This window comes from Brassica napus, chromosome A6 (assembly GCF_020379485.1).
Source record: "Brassica napus cultivar Da-Ae chromosome A6, Da-Ae, whole genome shotgun sequence".
Classification (NCBI taxonomy): Eukaryota; Viridiplantae; Streptophyta; class Magnoliopsida; order Brassicales; family Brassicaceae; genus Brassica; species Brassica napus.
This window is the reverse complement of record NC_063439.1, coordinates 27,639,817-27,660,352: the sequence shown is the minus strand read 5'-3', so window position 1 is coordinate 27,660,352 and position 20,536 is coordinate 27,639,817. Positions and strand designations below refer to the sequence as shown.

At 34.7% G+C, this 20,536-nt stretch overlaps 2 protein-coding genes and 1 pseudogene across 3 annotated transcripts; 1 reads left to right on the top strand and 2 right to left on the bottom strand.

Moving 5' to 3' along the window:
• The first annotated feature begins 3,383 nt into the window (after positions 1–3,383).
• Positions 3,384–8,012, top strand: LOC106385247 (annotated as a pseudogene).
• Positions 8,013–8,125: 113 nt separating this feature from the next.
• LOC106386420 lies at positions 8,126–13,849 on the bottom strand. 2 transcript variants are annotated; one of them, XM_013826272.3, is made up of 2 exons: positions 13,730–13,849; positions 8,126–11,522 (listed from the first exon to the last, which is right to left on the bottom strand). In XM_013826272.3, exon 2 carries the CDS (start codon positions 11,482–11,484, stop codon positions 8,275–8,277), a length of 3,210 nt encoding a protein of 1,069 aa, XP_013681726.2. In that variant the 5' UTR covers positions 11,485–11,522; positions 13,730–13,849; the 3' UTR covers positions 8,126–8,274. The 2 variants fall into 2 exon arrangements, with proteins under 2 accessions (XP_013681726.2, XP_048637380.1); XM_048781423.1 differs by having other exon boundaries at positions 8,126–11,533; positions 13,730–13,786.
• A 1,544-nt stretch (positions 13,850–15,393) lies between these two features.
• On the bottom strand, positions 15,394–19,972 carry LOC106386423. The gene is made up of 2 exons (XM_013826276.3): positions 19,065–19,972; positions 15,394–17,520 (listed from the first exon to the last, which is right to left on the bottom strand). Exons 1-2 carry the CDS (start codon positions 19,450–19,452, stop codon positions 15,485–15,487), a joined length of 2,424 nt encoding a protein of 807 aa, XP_013681730.2. The 5' UTR covers positions 19,453–19,972; the 3' UTR covers positions 15,394–15,484.
• Positions 19,973–20,536: the final 564 nt, after the last annotated feature.

Below are 20,536 nucleotides of genomic sequence, written 5' to 3'. Positions count from 1 at the left end.
TGGGACTTTTAATTTGGTCCTTAGCTTGGAGAAGGTTCCATCTCAAGACATAGACTGATATTCAATTAATGATCCCACATCAATCAGCTAAAGACCTGCATGTATATCTTCATTATCTCATTTGTTATTATAACAGATTGTGGATTTCCTTGGCACTGGAGAAGTTGTTAGAATTAAAACTCCTAATGGGTGGTGCCTGCCCGTGGATTCTCTTCCTTCACATGTTCATTGTGCCATAACGCCAGCGCAGTTGGGGGATCTCAGTTTATCAAACTTTAGGTTCTAAACTCACCACTACCAAACAATATCAACACTGTTACGCAGGTACCTAAGGATGTCTGCACCGTCAAGAAGCCTCACAATGGTTAGCTTCACATCATTGGGAGTGTCCAAGCCTAATGCCCATTCATGCTCCTTTTGTTTCTAATTTTCTTCTAAGTTTGAATAACATGTTTAGCAAGTCCCTTCCTCTCTGAATTTTTTTGTGTGCTCAACTTTTCGGAATATTTTCTATGTTTAATCTTCTCAAAATTTTCATTTTGCTTTGCTTGGTCACTTAAAAGTCCACCCAATCTTAATTTATAAAAAAACATAATTATGAAATCTCAGTATATCTTTCATTTTAGGCCAAAAAACATGCTGCATTGTTATTTTTCAAATGACAAACAGATGCTGAGTTTGCAAACGAACTTGAGGAAAGGATGGGCCCCAGTAAGATCATAAGAACGAAAACCTGACTTAAATTTCTTACCGATTAAACAAAAATAAGTTTTTTTCTAAACCTAACAAAAATAAGTTAAATTAGCGGAAGCTTCATTATATGATTCAATTGGTTTAAAAAGTAAGCATCCTAAGAAAACTTTAAAATAAATAATACAAATATCGTTTCTTAATTAAAAAATAAGAATCCTGATCAAATTATAAATAATAGTTATATTATTAATAAAATGAAACGTCAATATTAAAAATAACACCCGAAGACAATAACATAACTGATGATCTTGAAGTTACTCTTACGATCACATATTACAACCAAAACGCGACTGCAAGACTTGACGTTGACCTTATCATCACCGATCTTGAGTGAACTAATAGGCCTCCAACTATAGAAGAAGAAAATGATGCATGCATTGTATGTTTCGAAAATTACAACAATGGTACCTATCTATGCTCTCTTACTTGCAGTCATACTTTCTATTTCCGCTGCATTGATTAATGGCTTCGTACAAACATAAGTTGTCCCATATGTAAGAAAGTCATCTATGATTCAACATTATTACAATTGATAAAGAAGTCTCTTATGTTCTAATTTTCAGTTTCATTAATATACTGTTTTGGATATTTGTATTAATTTTTAAACAAAACATATAAATGTTTTTTCCTCATTTCCTAATATTTTCCATTGCTAGAATTGGTTTCTTACCCAAAAAAAAAGAAGAAGAATATATGAACAAAAATTTATTACACATGTATAAATTCAGATTAATCTCTAAAATAAAATTTCAAATGTCGTTCTTTCTATATACTGTCCACGATCACTTATGCTATTCCATTTGAACAAAGCTATTTCAAAACAAAGGAATATAATACAGTCGCTAATTAATCACTATCAAATGCATCATTTTTTTGACGTATTTTCATTTTCATTTTCATTTCTGTGAATATACTTCTTTTATTAAGACCATAAAATGAATTGTAAATTCACGTAAGAACAAAACATATGAACCCGGCGCGTAGCGCCGGAATACCACTAGTTTATTTATATGTTTGAGTCATTAAACATAAATAACTAGAGCATATTAAATGGTAGTACATATTGATAAAATTAGAAAATGATCTAAATATACTATACTAAGTCTATCTAAATTAACAAATAGTATAGACTAACTTTAATTCACAAGACCTGGATGTGATTGTGGTTACAGAGGAAGCAGCGGTGGTACAGACAAAAGTTATAATGGCGATAGTGGTTACCGCAACGGCGCTGGAAGTGAACATAACGGAGTTTGGTGATGATTATGAAGGAAGCGGAGATGGATTTGAAATACAATGTACACATTACAGATCTGATAGTGATGGTCGTGGTAGCCGTGGTTGTGATGACTATGGTGGTAGTTGTTACGGTAGTGATGGTTTTGGCTTCAAGACGGTGATCTTTGTTACGGAGTTTTTTTTTTTGTCAACGAAAAAAAAAAAAAAAAAAAAAAACTCCGTAACAAAGATCACCGTCTTGAAGCCAAAACCATCACTACCGTAACATTATAGTGACCGTGAGGATGACTATGGAGGTGGTGGTGATCATGGAAGTGACTGCGGTGGTAGATTGTTGTTGATAAAGATAATTGAAGGAATGTTTTATAATTTACTAGTAGAAATAAACAAATAAAAGGGTATATAATATACATTGTAGAAGAATTTTTTTTTAGTTAGATTTTCAATTATAATATTTTTTTTTGTTATTCAGCCTAATTTCCCAAGTTATAAAATGTAAATAACTAAGCATATTAAGATAACTAAATATAATTCAGATGTTTTATATTTTCACAAGTATTTAAAGATTATGTTGTAATCTAATGTATTTTTCAAAAGAAATATTAAAATATATTTTTATTAAAAATAGACATTTTTTGAAAATAAATTCACCTCATGTGTTATTTAAAAAATATGGTACTGAATTTTCATGTTTTCTTATAATTAATTTAATTTATAATAATAATAATGTCAATAAATTTATCATTAATTAAATAATAATAAATAATTTGTTTCTAATGTTTTCTGATATTTTTCGTTTTCATGGCATAATTTATAATCAGGTACATATCAATGAAGCATAACCAAACAACATATGGTTTAAGTTAAGATAGTTCGTGTTTTCATAAAAGTTTAATTTTTATTGTTTGTTATATTCTGATCTGAGTTCACGGACCACTTTAACTTTGAATAATAAAATAGTTTTTTTAATGTCAAAAATAAAATATGCATAATTTATAAAACAAGTCAAAATTTAAATTAAATAATATCTTATATATATTTATCGTATTATTATAAATACATCATAATATAATTAGATAATTTTATTATTTACGGTGAAACGGTATTTTAAAATATTTGAAATTTTGAACTCCCCAATAAAATTTTAATTTCTTTTATAAAACATAAAACATATAAACAATTATACTTTTCTATTAAATTAAATTTGTAAAATAATAATTTTCTGTTTTTAAAGATATAAATCTTGTGTATCTTAAAATGTAAAATATGAGTTGTTGAATATTTATTTGAAAAAAAAACAAATACAAATATTTATTGTTTCTTAAAATCATGTTAAAAAAAATCAGAACATCAGTTTTTAAATATAGAGGAAAAAATATAAATATGATAATGTACTGCAAACTGATAAGAGAGAGAGTGTGTGTGTGAGAGAGAAGATGTTGACTTGGCTTTGTCACGAAGGCAAAAGGGTCAAGAGCGAACACTAACTCACCACCAAAGAAACCTCATCTTCATCATGTCGGAGAGTCGCCGCCCAGGTTACTTCAATATTTTAATTTGATTGATGTATTTTAATGGATTTGTGTGTCTATGTGTGATTTCATCGAGCTTGATGTGTACGGATTGATAATCTACCTTAATCTGATTTTTGAATTTCAACAATATAAAACTGTGTTACAGTCAAATCGTATTTGATTTTTCAGATCTTTCTGTTGGATTCTTACAAGTCTGGAAGTGCTTCATGTTTAAAAAAATTCAGACATGGTTGAGTTTGTGTCGTATTTGCAGCCTTTACATGTCGTCTAGACAGATGAAGTATTATTATTTACAAAAAGTTTCAGAGATGGTGGATTTGTGTCTTCTTTGAGTGACAAGCAGCTCTAACGCAGTATCTTTTTCCAGATTCCAATAATGCACAAGCAGGCCAAGAGATGGAGGATGAGAAGTTGTGTAAAAAGATACTCAACGTTCTGAGAGAAGATGGGTCTCAAAGAGTTTTGCTGGCTGGTAGAGCTGGAATCGGGAAGACGAGGCTAGCAAAGAAGGTAGGCGAGTACGCAAGCATCTACAGAGACGAGGCTAACAATGGGTATTGCTTTCTGACCCTCTGCTTGCATCTCAACAACAAGTTCGAGGAGGAGGATGAGTTGTCGCTTTATGAGAACATAGCTTCCCAACTATCTGTTCACTCTGATTTCGAAGAGACTGAAGTGGATGATAGAGATGAGGATGAGGAGGAAGAGAAGAAGCCTAAAGAGTTGTTGGATGAACTGAAGAAGAATATCATCAAAGAAATAGCAAAGAGGGAGATGGTGGCAGCAGATATAGAGGCTAAGGTGGCTGCGGCTAAACCCAAGAAGGAGGCCCCGGAAAATGCAAAGAAAAAAGACGAGTCGGCTGAGAAGGAAGCAAAGGAGCTTGCTGAGAAAAAAGCAAAGAAGGAGAGATATCTTCTGTTGATTCTTGATGATGAAGGAAGCATGACCAAAGAAGATGTGGTGATGAAGGATTTGAAGCTTGAGAGGTTTCTTATAGATGAGATTCTTAAAGATCACACACGTCTTAAAATTCTCATTACAAGACGAAAAGAAGATGAGGAGCCTACTGATGTGGCAACAACAGACACAAAGGGTAGTGGGTCACAATCCGGGGAAGATGAAGTAAAAAGTGATGATGATAGTGTGTCAGAAGACAAAATAACTGATGCTGTAACAGACACAAAAGGTAGTAATGGGTCACAATCCGGGGAAGATGAAGTGAAAAATGACGATGATGCAACAGACACAAAGAGTAATGGCTCACAGTCCGGGGAAGATGAAGACACAAATGACGATGATAGTTCGTCAGAGGACATAAAAGCTGATGTTGCAACAGACACAAAGGGTAGTAGTGGGTCACGATCCGTGGAAGAGGAAGTAAAAAAAGACGATGGTAGTGCGTCAGTAGACAAAATAACTGAAGAGGGAAGTGAACCCCCAGCCACGGACAAAGCACAGGTTCAGGAGGTTGATGTGAAAGATGTCCCAACTACTGACTTGCAGGAAACTACAAAGCCAACCGAGATGACAAAGGCTTTGCTTGACTCAATCGAAAAGTCTATGGATGATTTATTTGTGTCTACTGGCACAGCAGAGTGGATAAAGATATCTGACATGGTGGAACAAAGCAAGAAATCGCCAGCTGCAGTTGCCGTGCTAGCCAATTCCCTCGAGCAGATTACTAAGAGCAGCACCAATCCAGGAAAAGAAGAGATTGAAAAACTGATAAAGAAAGTTCTTTCAGCTGCTGACAGTGACAGGTCTGACAATCCACTTCTGTGTCTTTCATATGAGCTACTGGAAATTGGGTTCCCGTTGAAAGATGCTATCCAAGACTGTTTTTGGCATAGCTTGGACTTCTTTGAGCACTGTGGCTGCGTTTACTACCGTGACCTGATCACACAATGGATACTCGAAGGCTACTTTGATCCCGTTAGGTCGGTTGAAAAGGCGTACCAGGATGGTCACTTAATCTTGATGGAGCTTATAAACCGCGGGATGCTCAAGATACAAGAAAACAATGTGGTGGTACCAGAGAGGGCCATGAGCACTTTGATTGATCCTCGACGACGCGGGCTTCTTGGTAGATCACGGCTTAGATTCTCTAGAGTCTATTGCGGTGACAAGAAGAAAGGTATAGGGAAAATCACACAGATAGATGATATGATCAAGACAGTGCAAGCGAAGAAAGGAGACAAGGCTACCACCGTTCTGGTTAGTGGAGACCGTCTGCGTCGTGAGACTCCTGAAAAGTATTTTAAGAAGCTGAGTGATCTTGAAGTACTTGGCCTGTTCGAGCCCACGCTGGACCCTTTTGTCTCGGCCTTTTCGAGTCTTGTCAAACTCAGGGTTCTTGTAATCAGGGACTGTGATTTACTGACGGATATTGAAGAGCTTAAGGCTCTTAAAGAGCTTAATGCTCTTGAAGTCTCTGGTGCTAGCTCCTTGAATAAAATCTCTGATGAGTTCTTTAAAGAACTGTCTAAACTTCAAAGTCTACATCTCTCTGGGCTTCAGATCACTACTTCTCCTTCCAGCATCTCTGAGCTGAAAGAGCTTCACTGTCTCATCATCAAGGACTGCCCTCTCCTGGAGGATTTGCCAGATATACAAGAACTCGTTAAGCTTGAGGTTGTTGATGTTTCCGGTGCTCGCGGGCTTCAGACTTGCTTCGACAACACGAAAGGAGAAAAGAAAAACAAAAGCAAGAACAAGAACTTCTACCATCTGACAAGACTCCAGCTCCTTGACTTCTCCGAGAGCCAAATAGAGCGGCTACCGATATTTCAAGACTCTGCCGTGGGCGACAAGCTTCACTCCGTTAAGCGGCTCTTGTTGCGTGACTGTAGCAAGCTGAGAAGGTTACCTAGTTTGAAGCCCTTGTCAGGTCTGCAGATTCTCGATCTTTCGGGTACTACAAAGTTAGTGGAGATGCTTGAAGTGTGCTTTGAAGATAAGAAAGAACTCAAAACTCTTGATCTCTCGGGAACCAATCTTAACGAGTTGGCGACGACCATCGAGGAGCTGTCTAATCTCAGCAAACTGCTTCTAAAGGATTGCACCAACCTAGAAGTTCTCCCAAACATAAAAAAAACTCACAAAGCTCGATGTCATTGATGTTTCAGGATGTAGTAAGTTGCATACGATCGAAGGATCATTTGAGGATATGTCTTACCTGTGTGAAGTGAATCTCTCTGGAACAAAAGTGAAGACACCAGAGTTGCCAAAAGAGACAAAAATCACTTGTCTAAAGCATATTATTCTGGCAGATGGAAGGCGTTTCGAAGGTGAGGAATGGAGCAAGATAAGGGATGAGATTGAAAGTAAGAGATCTGACGAGGCAACGTCTTCAAGTGAAGAGATAAGAGAGGAGGTTCAACAGAATAAAGTTCCGGCCAGTGATAGTACTGAGAAAAGAGATGTCATCAAGGAACGTCTTCGAAACGTCCCCATTGAGAGGGAGATGTATAAGGAGATACTCTCACGTTTTGATTCCGCAAGTCAGCAGGAAGTGATGAAGATCCATGAATCTAAAGACCTACAAGGTGAAGCTAAGTTTGTGTCCTTTGTGGACATTGACTCAACAAAGCTCAAATCATTCTTTAACGAGACCAAATCGGTGAAGTTTTGCTCGCTACGGATGTGCATGGATATAAAAGACCTTTTCGTTGAAGTGGACGAGGAGAGTTTGGGAACACTGGAGACTTTGTCGATTTCAAACTTTCCATTGTTAGAGACTATCTGCTGGGGTGGTAACAACTTCAAGAATCTGAAGAAGCTAAGCATAGATTGCTGTCCGAAAATAAAAACGCTTTTCCCGGAGGCATCACAGATGCCTAGCAGCCTAGCGGAGCTAAACATAAACTATTGTGAGAAGCTTGAGAAAGTTGTTGAAGGAGTCGAACTGTCAAGTAGCCTGAAATTGCAAGTCAAGAATTGCCCAAAGTTGCAAGAAACTGTAAGTTGCACCTTTCTATTCTGATCACCTCTCCAGTGAGCATTTAGGACCAATGACCGTCAATGCTCTTTTGCGTGCCTACCGTTGTAGCACATGTCAAAATTCATCAGGAAAGGAACAGTTCCGAATCCAAATGGTCTCAAAAATAAGTCGCATTCTATGTTTTGCATATCATTTTTGCCAATTTTTAGTAGTGTTCATCTTAGCATTTTACACACTGTGTATTTGCAGGACTGGGTTATGGTAGAGCCCCCTGAAATATCACCACAAGAGTGAAAAAAGATCACCAAAGTAGATGGAGCAACTTCACTCTGCACTAAGAATTTGGATCGTTGTTGCCTGTAATTATTTACGTATTCTTCTGTGTGTGTCTGAACTGCTGCGCTTGTTGAATAAGGACCGGCTTTGAAACATCAATCTTACCAGCCTTCTTTCTGTTTATTTTGTATGATATTTTCCGGTGTTCTAAAAATCGTTCTAGACGGTCGCTTAGGCTATTTTATATGATATTTTATGAAGTAGAATCCGATGCATGGTGTTCTATTCCTGTCTAGGAGGTGCACTAGACCTTTTTTGCTATGATTGTTTTGCTTTCTCAAATACTAGTATAACAGTCTTGTTTAAAGGGTCAGTTAACGTTAACATTTGATTAAATAAGTAGGAATGTTTATTTATTCAGAGTGTGGGAGAGATAGATACATAAGCTCTAATGAAGTTACAAAGGCTATTCTTCCCCTTATTGAAACAAGGAGTTGTTATATCAAATTAGCAAATACTTGGTGATGTCTATGGCTGTGATCTCCAGACTCCATTACCATCTGTGGGACAGAATGCAACTTCCGGGCATTTAAATTTCTCCAACAGTTTCAGTTGTGGAAACAGTGTGTGCAAATCTTTCCACTCAGCCTTGAATTCATGTAAATACTTCAAACGTAAGATCTGAACGCTGCATTTGTTTTCTGCATTTGAAGGGTGGTCGCTGAAACTGCTAAGGTTTCCTCCTTTGATTGAGAGCTTTTCAAGTTTGTCAAGTGTTTTGGGGTTTAACCAAACCGGAGGTTCCTTTTCAGGGTAACATTCTAGCTCCAGCTTCTTCAAGCTAGAAGGAAGCTTAGAGGTACCTATCCCCGAATCTTCTTGCCTTCCTTTCCCATGTTTCTTGGTTTCGGTTCTCGTGATGGTGAACAGTTTTGATTTTCTTGGTCCAGATTCCTTGGTAGCTTGCTTCTTCTGCACGGGAGCTCTCGGTTCTTCTGAAAAACTTACTTTCTTACCAAGCTTCTTCTTGTCTAACTTTTGAGTCTTTGCTTCTCCTTCATCATCAGGCTTCTTTAAAGCAGCCTTGATCCTTTCTCCATCTTTACTGTTTTCTTGGTGATCATCTGCCTTGCTCTTGATCGTGTCTTCTGCTGGACTTGTCTTCTTGTCTGGTTTTGACATCTCTGCTTTTACCTCATCTTTCTTCTTTCCTTCTTCTTCTATTATATCCTTTTCTCCTTCGTCTCTTTTCTCTTCTTGTTTGTCACCTCTTTGATGATCATCTGGCTTGCTCGTTACAGTGTCTTTGGATTCTTGTGGTGGACTTGTCTTCTCATCTAGTTTCGAGTTCTCTGCTTTCACCTCATCTTTGGTATTAGCTTCTTCTATTTTATCTCTTTTCTCTTCTTGTTTGCCACCTCTTTGATGATCATCTGGCTTGCTCGTGACAGTGTCTTTGGATTCTTGTGGTGGACTTGTCTTCTTATCTACCTTATCTGCTTTCTTCTCTCCTTCCGTTTTATCCTCTTCCCCATCTCTTTTCTCTTCTGGTTTGTCACCACTTTGGTGATCATCTGGCTTGCTTTTTACAGTGTCTTTCTCATCTCCTTCAGTAACCATGTCTGGTTTCGAGCTCACCTCATCTTTCTTCTTTCCTTCTTCTGGATTAACTTTCTCCCTTTTCTCTTTTTGTTTGTCATCTGTTTTCTTGTTTTCGATCGTGTTTGTTGATTCCGACGATGTACTCGCCTTTATAACACCATCTTCTGATCTTGATTTCTCTGCATCTACCTTATCTTGCTTCTTTCCTTCCTCCTGAGCAGCATTCCCATTGTCTCCCTCAATGACCTTATCAGCCTTCAAGCTCTCTTCATTAATATCTTCGTTTGTCTGTCCCTTCTTCTCATCTTTTTCTTCCTTTGGAGGATTCTCCTCGTTTGCTGTTTCTTTACTCCCCTTTGCTTCATCTGTTTCTTCCATTTTTCCTCCTCCTTCTTCATACGGGAACCGAGCTCCCCATGCTATTTTCAGACTCTCCAGTTGCTTGAGGTCTTTCAACGACTCCATGAAATCCTCCACCTTGAATTGGTATTTGTTTACTGTAACGCTTAGCTTCCTTAGATTCTCAAGGTGTTTAACTGCACACTCTTTTTCATTATCCGACTGGCTAATCACAAAGCCCTTAAGAACTTGTAGTGTCTTAAGACGCGAAATCTCTCGAGGCATGCGATCTAGCATATAGCACTCTGATACATCCAAGTATATCAGACTCTCAAGCGAGCCTATGTCTTCAGGAAGACCCTCTAGATTGTAGCATGCTCTTAGATCCAATATCACTAGCTTCGGAAGCGAGCATGGGAGTTTTTTGAGGTTTTCGATCCTCGAGATCCCTTGAAAACTTGCCAGCCTGAGACTCTTGAGAGACTTTATATCCTTGAGAAACTCTGTGCTCTCAACTTCAATGTGACGCTTTGCAGTGCGTTCCCATCTTCCTAAATAAAGCACCTTGAGTGAATCCATCTCCGGAAACCACTTGAATGTGAAATCAGGGTACCTTTCCGAGGAATTGAAAACCGAGTTCAAATCTTTCAGTGGCATTTTAGATGCTTTAGCCTCTGGTTGTAACGACGATTTTTGTACTAGGCACACGTTATGACTCTCTGAGGCTTGCATCTTTTTGGAGTAGAGATCAAATAGCCCTAGCCCCTTATGGCTGGCTAGGTAGATAACTGCAGCGTGCACATGAGGATCCATCTTATAACCACCTGGTTTTAGTTTCCTCTCATCTTCGACCGCCTCCACCAACCCTTTTCTTGAGAATTCATCAAGATATCTCGTTACTGTGTTTTCCGAATCTTCGTAGCTGATGTAACCTTCTCCGATCCACCAGTACATCAACATTGTCTTTTCAACCTCTTTGTTCTCCGGGAACACGGCGAAGGACAGCAAACATAGCATGTATGTGAACTCAAGTACTTCAAACTTGTCCACGACTTCTTCAAATGCTGAAGAATCTTTGAAATCATCGGAAACGTGGAGGCCAGGCAAGAATATGTCGCTCCCTGTCTCAATGATCTGACCATTTTCCTCAAAGGTTTGAGAATCTGTAACGCTTAAACCTATGGATGATTGTTTCTTGAGCAACAACGGGATCTGACTCTTCAAGTTGAGAACCTTTCTTCTGATTTCCTTGAGATCCCGAGCCCGGGACTTGGCTGAATCAGTCTTCAATAGTATTGCTCTTAGTTTATTTGAAGGCACTTCAATCTCCAACGACTTGCTAATATTGCTTTGGAAATGAGCCAGTTTCTCAAACGCAGCCTTCATCTGACGAATGTCGATTTGCAGTTTCAAGATCTCGAGGTTTGCATCTTTTTCATCTTGGCGGAGGTTTGCATCTTTTTCATCTTGGCGGGGGTTTCTCTTGCTTTTTCTGCTTCCGCCTTGACTGCCTTCGACGCTGTCACTTGCATAGGCTGAGCTCTCTTTCTTCACTTTAAAACCTTTTTTAACTGCTTCTCTGATCCGACCCCACCAAGATGATGTTTGAGGTCTCTTCTCTTCAACCGGTTCCTCATTCTTTTCAACAGCATTATCTTTCTTGGATTGGGTTGGGGCATCTAGCTCAGACTGTAAGTCAAGAACGGTATCTCTCTTGGATTCTTGTATGGCATCTAACTGAGACTGCAGGCCAGATAGGACGTCTTTAATCTGATCGATAGTACATTTTTGCGCCATGGTCAAAATGGCAATGGCAATGGGAAACAAACAAACACCTGCAAATTCTCTAGAAAGAATGTTAAATTTGATGTGTATAATTCAGCGTTTGATGATATGCTCAAAGAGCCTTCTATGTTAGTACTTGTTAAGTAAAAAAAAAATATAGAGACAATGAAGTTATAAGTTTATTTCGAAAACAGTTCCACTTGCGAGCCATGTATTTAAATAACCTAAACTCGTGTCTCACTCGAGCATATGCACAAACTGTTGAAAAAAAAAAACTAGACCGATGAAGCGAAAGCAAAAGACTTTCTATACATACTTTTTAAAGCATATACAAGAAGCCCAAAACTACCCTAAAAAAATCCACAAAACCCATGTGTTTCAGGGTTAGAACCCTAAAACCATGGATCATGGGTTTGTTAACTTTTCATAAGATAGCTTTGGCGTCTTGTATGTGTTTTATTAGTAATAATCAATATGTAATAACGAGTAATGAGACTCTAAGTTAAAATATGTGTTTTGCGCGGGATGAACATCATGAATACAAATGATTTTTACATATTATTATAATTTATTTTGTGTTCATTTACATATTATGTATATAATTAAATAGAATAAATAAATAAATCAAAACAATACCTCTTGTTTATTTACGATAATATTTTGGTAAATAAATCAAAAGATCATTTATTTATTTTATATTGTATATGATTAAATTTCAAAGATATCGACCCATATATATAATATAGTTTAATATAAATATTTATTATTAAGACGTTCTATTCATATGATTTTATTAGCATTTGTATATTTATTGTAACAAGAAATTTAAACCATTAATCACAAAAATTTCAATGTGAAATTTTTTAAATGTAAATTTCAAAATTAAAATATTAAGGTCTCAATACTTTTTTAATGAAAATATTGAAATTAACATATTTATGTATTTTATATGGTATATTGTTTAATTTAAACGATATTATATATATATATATATATTTAATATGAATATCTAATAAATGAAACTTCATATTCATACGCTTTTATGATCATTTGTATCTTTTTATAAGAAATAATATTGATTATTAATAACAAAATTTCAATGTAAAACTTTTAATATTTTTAATAATTTATAGTTGTTTTAAAGAATTCAAAATATAACATATAAGAAAAAATCTAATTTTTAGTTATGTGGTTAGTCTATTGTTTTATTTTTTTCAAATAATATAAAATTAAACAAAAAGAAGGAGAATACAAAAATTACTATCAAATCTTTATTATTCGTAATCATTGATTTTCATATATATAGTAATCATATTATGTAATTCTGTAGCTTTTATTTCTGGAAAGATTCGAGAATATCATTTTGTACACTAATAATCAATTTTGATAGTTAGTTTAATTAAAAATATATTATATGTTTAGATAAAACAACTTACTTTTCATCAAAAATTTTTTAATGCTTCTCAATTAATATATAAGGGATTTTATAAAATAATATTTAATAAATTATTTATATTAATATTTTAAATATTAACCAAAATAGTAAAAATATTTAATTTTTATCAGTTCAAATAGAATATATATTTTTTAAATCTCAATTTAAAATATTTATGTATTGTTTATATGGTATATAGTTTAATTTAAAAGATACTAAAATACATATGATTTTATTATCATGTATCTTGTTATAACAAAAGTTTAAACCATTAACCACAAAATTTTCAATGCATGATTTTTGACAGGCTTCTTAATTTATGATCGTTTTAAAAAATCCAAAATATATCGTATGCAAAAAATATTTTATTATTATATAGTTATGTGGTTGTTTAATTTATTTTATTAATTTAAAATTAAACAAAATGAAATATGATATACAAATTGTTATCAAATTTTTATTATTCAAAATTATTAATTTATATATATATATATATATATATATATTAATCACATTAGGTAAATAATGATATGAATTGTTATGATTCTAGTAGTTTAAATATATTTCTCTAAAGACTCTAAAATTATTCTATGAATGACGCGTGACATATATCACATGTTGTAATACTTGGCAAAGTATTTTAAGTAGATTTGTGCAGGTAAAGAAAATGATATCCTAACTCCTAAGTTATGGGTCTCATGCATTTTTAACTACCAATTAACCCGAATTGGTACTCCATAGTTTTGTAGGTGAAAGAATATACAATCTCTAATCTGGTTTAAAAAAAAAATAAAGAAAAGCGAAAGGTAAAGAACAATGTACCTTACAAAGTCTTTTGTCTAATTAAAAGGTGACGTTCAGGTGTGATCCTCTGTTTCTGAATAAAAAAACTAAAGAGAAATCTTGCTTTATATTACTACTTCGTGGCATCGAAGCTGGCTTGCAGGCTGAAACAAGAAACAATAAAGAAAGCATCCGATACAGTTGTTCTTTGTTTCCAAGAAGGGGAACAGAAGAAACTCACTATGTGGAAGAAGCAAAGTATCCATATCCATGCAAAACACAAGGTTGTAATTACCTCACATAGCCCGTGCACGGTTAAACAAAAACTTTAATAGATCGTATCGACGTATCGACTTCTCACCAATTTCTTCAAAAAGCTTATAAAAGTCTCCCGAGTCCCGAACTACTTTTTTGAAGCCCTAAGTTAATATGAAACCCTAGATTGTCTCGTGTAGGTTAAGGTTCACGCAAATCAGACTCTAATCTCTCTGGTAAGCAATAGGGAATCTGGTCATTTGATATGGGCTGAGAAAAAACAATTGAACTGAAATTCATCAACCTTAAACTAAACCAAATGTGTAACCCTATTAGGATATCTCGGTGATTAGGAGATTACCTTCTTTTTTTTTGATCAACAATTAGGAGATTACCTAGAACATATTTCCATTTAACTATTAGGAAAGTTAGCATCAATTTATAAGTTAGATTTCATATTCTATTATATAAGGAATTTGTTAGACAAGTTATGTACTTTGCTAAGTTAATAAAAAGAGAAGCTATTATAGTTCAAAGGTTTCCTCCAAACTTATCAAACCCAAACGTTGAAGAAATTATTATTTCAAATTAACTGAGCTGAACTAAAAAAAAAAACAGATTCTATTTAACCGAATGAAGCAAACCAAATAGCTCAAAATCCAGATTATAGTTGACTAACGAAGATCCATATATCAAGCGGTTTTGCTTGCACCATATTGGAAAATCGTAAATAAATTTTTCTCTATTAAATTGTATAAATGATGCTAGATTATATTTTTTTGGACTCGAAAACCCAAATATATGATATATGAATATTAAATACTTAACCCAACTACTGGAATAATGAGGTTCCACTAAATTTTTTTTTTTTAGTTTTGTCATTTTAATCAAGTAAAAGGCATAACCAAGTTTTGAAACAAAATTGAAGTAGAATTTGTTTGTGGTTCATACCTATTTCTCAAACACCTATACAATTCTATAACCGAAACAAACCTGCAATGATAGGAGAATTTTTATTAACCATTTTTGAATTAAATGTAAAATTATATATAAATAAAAAACGTTTTGTTTGGAAAACATACCTCCTGAAAAAGAGTTAAAGTCACTTGGAGATCTATACGTTCCCCGAACGTAGAATACAAAGACATACAGTCTTGTACGCAGTGGTAGTAATCAATCGTCCTACATCGTTCATATGAACATATAGTTACCATTTTTTACATAGTCTTAATTGAATCTGTTTAAGTTGATGAAAAAAAATGTTTTGTTCTTTTTCGGCGAAAATGATGTTTCGTTTCAGTAGTGGATATAATACTTTTCAAACAAAATTTCAAATATATGAAAGAGGTTTTTCCTTCTGGTGTTAGAAAAGTGAAGTCAAACCACTTCACCAGCCAATCCCCCTTTCTTCGAATTGAAGTCTTAATCAAGGTTTGAATCCAAAGAAATCAAAGAACATTGCTTTAAATTTGAAATAGAGCAAACGAGACTACAAACAAACACACACACACATATCCTTTATTTAGAAAAAAGAAGCAATCACTCGCCTACAACGAGTTTAGCTCTAGCATCTCCTTTATTGATCTGAAACTGATCAGCTAAACCGAAGTGAGCCATCAACAACCAAACAAAGTTAAGAAGCTCTCCACCTCTGCTAAGTTGCGCCACCTGCTCTGTAGCTTTACAGTGACTTGCTGCGTAAGATAGCAACTCAACCCACACTTTGCTCAACACCCTCCATTTCCCATCTCCATGACTAGCACTACTACTACTACTACTCTCGTCCAGTCTCTTAAGCTCTTTTGCCAACATACTCGCATCGAAAAGAACCGATTTACTTCGGTCTCCCTTCACATGCATCGGCTCAATATCGTTACTAACCTCTAAAATCATCTTGCTCCCTCGTTTCATATCTCTCAGGTTCTTGAAATGTCTTCCTTTGAAAAACCTCTTAGCTTCATCTAAAGTGTCTCTAAATCTTATAGTTCCGATTCCAGCAACTTCCGACATTAACTTAGGTTGCATTATCAACAGATACATCATGTAATCCGAAATAATCTTGCTGAACTCGCGGTCATCGCAACTCTCTCCACTCCTATTCTCCACCTCCTCATCTTTTTCGTCTTGAAAACATAGCTCAGTAGCAATATGCCAAAGGAGAAGACTTTGATCGTAATCAACATTCGCTACATAACGCATCAACCTCTCAACCTCCTTCAACTTGCTATCATGTAAAGCCCATTCCCCTCTCGCCGAAGACACTTTCTTTGCACGTTCAGGTGTTTCCGCGAACTCGGACTTTTGTTTCAGCTCACTGAATATAAACTCCCATTGATTCCTCGTCAATGGCTCGCTCGATACGAATCTGATCTGGTCTATATGAGATTTAACACTGAAGATTCGATCAACGTAACCCCAAAGCTTACTGAACGCCCAAGGAATCACCGAGAAGAACACGAGGTACAACGGATAAACAGTGCAATAAATCATATGGTTCTTCTTTGACCATCTCCTGATGAAGGTTCTGACTGAACTCTCAAGATCCTTGATCCATCCAGACAAGGTCTGGAATCTTCTGATTACGTAATCGAACATGGACACCACAAACTCCCACACAAACTCGCTCCTCCGGTTGATTCTTGAGACTTTAGCTTTCAGACAATATCCGATGAAGTTGAAACCGTAGATCACACCTGACCATCTCCGCAACAAAAACGGCGTCGTAAGCACTTCGCGCGTACGGTTTCCTTTGCATGCATGCATCGTCTTGCATGCATCCATCGGCGTCCACTGCGGCTTCCTAAACGCGAGTAAACAGTTGAGAAAAGAGTCGATACAACTCTTGTCTTTCACTTGATCATCATTAAGCTTGCTCGATACCGCGAACATCCAATCAGAGAGCAAGAACATGGCAAGCGAGGAGAGTTCAAGAGCGATACCGACGATGAACAAAGTGTAAGTAATCACAACGTCCGCTCCGTGGAAATCCACTGATTTTTCAGGTCTAAAATGGAAGACAAGGAAGGAAGCAAGAAGCGATCCAAACGCGATAACGCGAAACACCGTACCCTTATGCGTATGAAGAATCGCGGTTTTGGTATACATGGACTCGTATAGAAACCCTAGCTCGGATTCAATTATCCTAAGAGCGTCCTCGGGAGCCAACTCTTTGAAGAAGTCTCTGCTTTCGTCTCGCTCACGGAAGCTGAAAATTAGGTCAACAACGAGTCCTTTAAAAGTGTTGAAGAATCTGAAACCGTACTGCACGATTTCGAGATGGGTTAAGGGATCTGGTCCCGGTTTAAGTGTCGGGGGTCTATCGTGCTTGTCTGGTTCGTCGATGAGGACGATGTCCGTTGGGAGGTTGGAGTCTTTTCTTGAATCGTATTCTTCCATGAGCTTAGCGTAGTTAGGACCAGTGTCTGCTGGTTTACGCATTTGGTCTTTGAACTTGTCTAAACTCGCTGTGTATAATGCACGTGTCCTCTCCGTGTATTTTATCACTGCGGTGATGAATAGTAACGCTATTGGTGGCCATAAAGGGTTATCCATTGATTGCACCACCGCATAAACACCTATGAATCATAAAACAGAATTAACAAGAAAACTTATATATAAGACATAACTTAGCAATTCTTTGTTTAGTATCATCCATATTTTTATCATGAGTTTTGATAATTTATTACTATCTGATGCGTCCACGTGAGTAATTCAGATAGAAGTTGCATGTGATATGTCTCACCATTAATCTCGAGCTTTGGATCATTTTGTCAATTTAGTACCAAACGATATCTTTTTTGAAATGTCTCAAATAATAGCACAAACTTAGGGTGTAAGAGAAGTCTTTATAAAAATTTAGTAACCGTTCATAACTATTGCATATATAGTTATTAAGTTTAGTTTAATTAGAACACCAATTATCTCTCAATCCAAAATTATATTAATATATAATTTGAATGATTATAGAATATCTCAAATATGAGTACAGAAATCAATTGAAATTTTGTTGGTAAATAATTAATAACTGAAAATTCACACTAAAATTTCTTAAATTAAGAGATTTTTTGCGTGAGTAATTCAAGTTGGAACCGATAGACTTGCCAACTAAATATTAATATGGACACTCTTTGAGAGACTTGCCAACTAAATATTAATATGGACAGTCTTTTAAATTTTTAATTACACTTGCCATATTAATATTTTTGAGAGACTTGCCAATAAATATTATTAATAAGGCAAGTGTATTTATCAACTCTGATTACCACTAGGTCACTAATTTTTTTTAAAACATTTACATAAAATTATATATATTTAACGTATCAATAATTTTATATACTTTTCGCTATATTATATACATAAAAGTATAATATTTAACATGTTATTTTTGTATCATCTAATATTTTTGTGTCACTCAAAATCATATATAACACTTACAATGGTAAAGAAAAAATATGTTATAATTTATTGTATTTTTGTTCTTTATAATAAGTAATATAATCTAAAAATAAATTAATGTAGTTATAAATTGTTATTTCATAATATATTTAATGTAGTTATAAAATATGGTAATTTATATTTTTATTTGTACTTAAGAACTTGTAACTTTAGTTTAGATATTTAATTTTAGTTATTATTTTTTTCTACCATTCTATCAAATATGATAATTTAGACAATTCATTTGATAAATATATGTTTTGTATAATTTAGTTGATATGCGGTTTGATTTGCATTTGATATGTTTGATATACATTTTTTTCGTCACCTTTTCCGCGTCACGGAAATACTACACTACTGAGATGTTCTTATGAATAATAATGCTTTAAGATTCCAATAAAAACTTACTACAGATTTGTGATATTATTTATTTTTTTAATCAATTTACCTAAAATCACGATTCTGCAGAATAGTATCAGTTAAAAAGTGAAATCTCACAATACCTACACTATTACAGGAATATATAACTAATGTAACTGTATACGCATTAAAAAAAAAATCTGTGTACGCCTATTTTGCATTTGTGATTTGTTACTTGTCTACTTGGTAACTACTGTTATACAATATGCAATGGACATATACAATTTCATATTCAGATATTCAAATCTTATCCAACCATACTTACCAGCAAGTGCTTGAGATACGAGGCCAAACAAATGACGTGCCCATAAGGCATTATCCTCTAGGGCCAACGCAGTTATCGTGTCCGGACCACCAAGATGCAACAACAAGAACGGTGCCCACAGAGCAAGAAGCTTCTTGTTCTTCGGAGGATCATCGGGTTTTGGTTCCTTTCCTTGGTTCTTCGTGATCTGAGCCACCGCATAATTAGCTGTCCAATCCGCTAAAAGATACGCTGTCCATAGAATCATAGCGAGCAGCTTCTTCGATGTACGTTTTCGTAGCGGTGCAAGGAAGATAAGAGACGTTTGGAAGACCAGAGACAATATTACAAGTCCCCTGATGTTCCATTTGTCTAAGATCTCTTTGACTGCTGGTGGTATCACTCGCATACTGTTCTTACTCTTTTTTTTTGTTGTTGTCTGAAAATACTTGAGCTAGTTAAGTATCAAATTTAAGTTCCATGTTTTTCACTCAGGGTACATAATTTATACTAGAGGATTAGAATAATTGTTAGTAAATATTTAAATATTTGACTGGAGATTTTTAAATGAAGCTATTCAATACCACGTGAATATTTTCACCCTTTTTGCATTCCTTTCTTATATTCCACGCTAACTTTAATCATTGTTTTTTGTGTCAGAATAAAATATTCTTTCCTTGTTGATAATAAAATCAAGAAATTTACACTTTAGTCTCGAACACAAGTTACTTAAATGGTGCAAGAATTATTTCTGTCCAACAACTTAACTTTTACGCATGAGCGAAGTGAAAAATGTTCTTAATCATAAATAATCTAAATAAATAAAATAAAAGTATACTAGTATCGTGATAGAAAGTAATCACTAAAATAATTAATAATAACAAGACTAATAATAGTACCGACTTTTTGGCCACTTGTGAACAGTTTTATGTATACCAATGATTTTGATAGCAAATAGACATTTTGAAAAACTACTAATAAATAAAATAGTTCTGAAATTCAACTTAATTTTAAGAGAAATTTTCTAGGATAACAGTTTTTAGTTTATCTTCACAAAATAGACCTCAAAAAGAAAATGACCAAAAAATATTTTATCAAAGAGTAAATATATATATTTATATCATATGGTTAACTAATCTAGATTTATAGTTCAGAGTTAAGGGTGGGATTTTGAGGATGGAGTTTCAAAATTTAAAAAATAAAAAATAAAAATAAAAAATAAAAATAAAATTCTCAAAATAAAAGAGCTATTTTAGTTATTTAAAAAAAAAATTTATTTTGGTGACAAAAACTTAAAAATGACTATTTGAGAGAATTGTCCTAATTTTAACCTGAAGTATATAAATTATTTTTAAATTATAATAGTATTTATATTATAAAACAATATTTAAAACATCAATAATTCTTGTGGATTTATAATAGATAGTATTTATACTGAATGAAGCAATTTCTTTAGGAGGATCATCTTCTTTTCCTAAAAACGCTAATTTTCT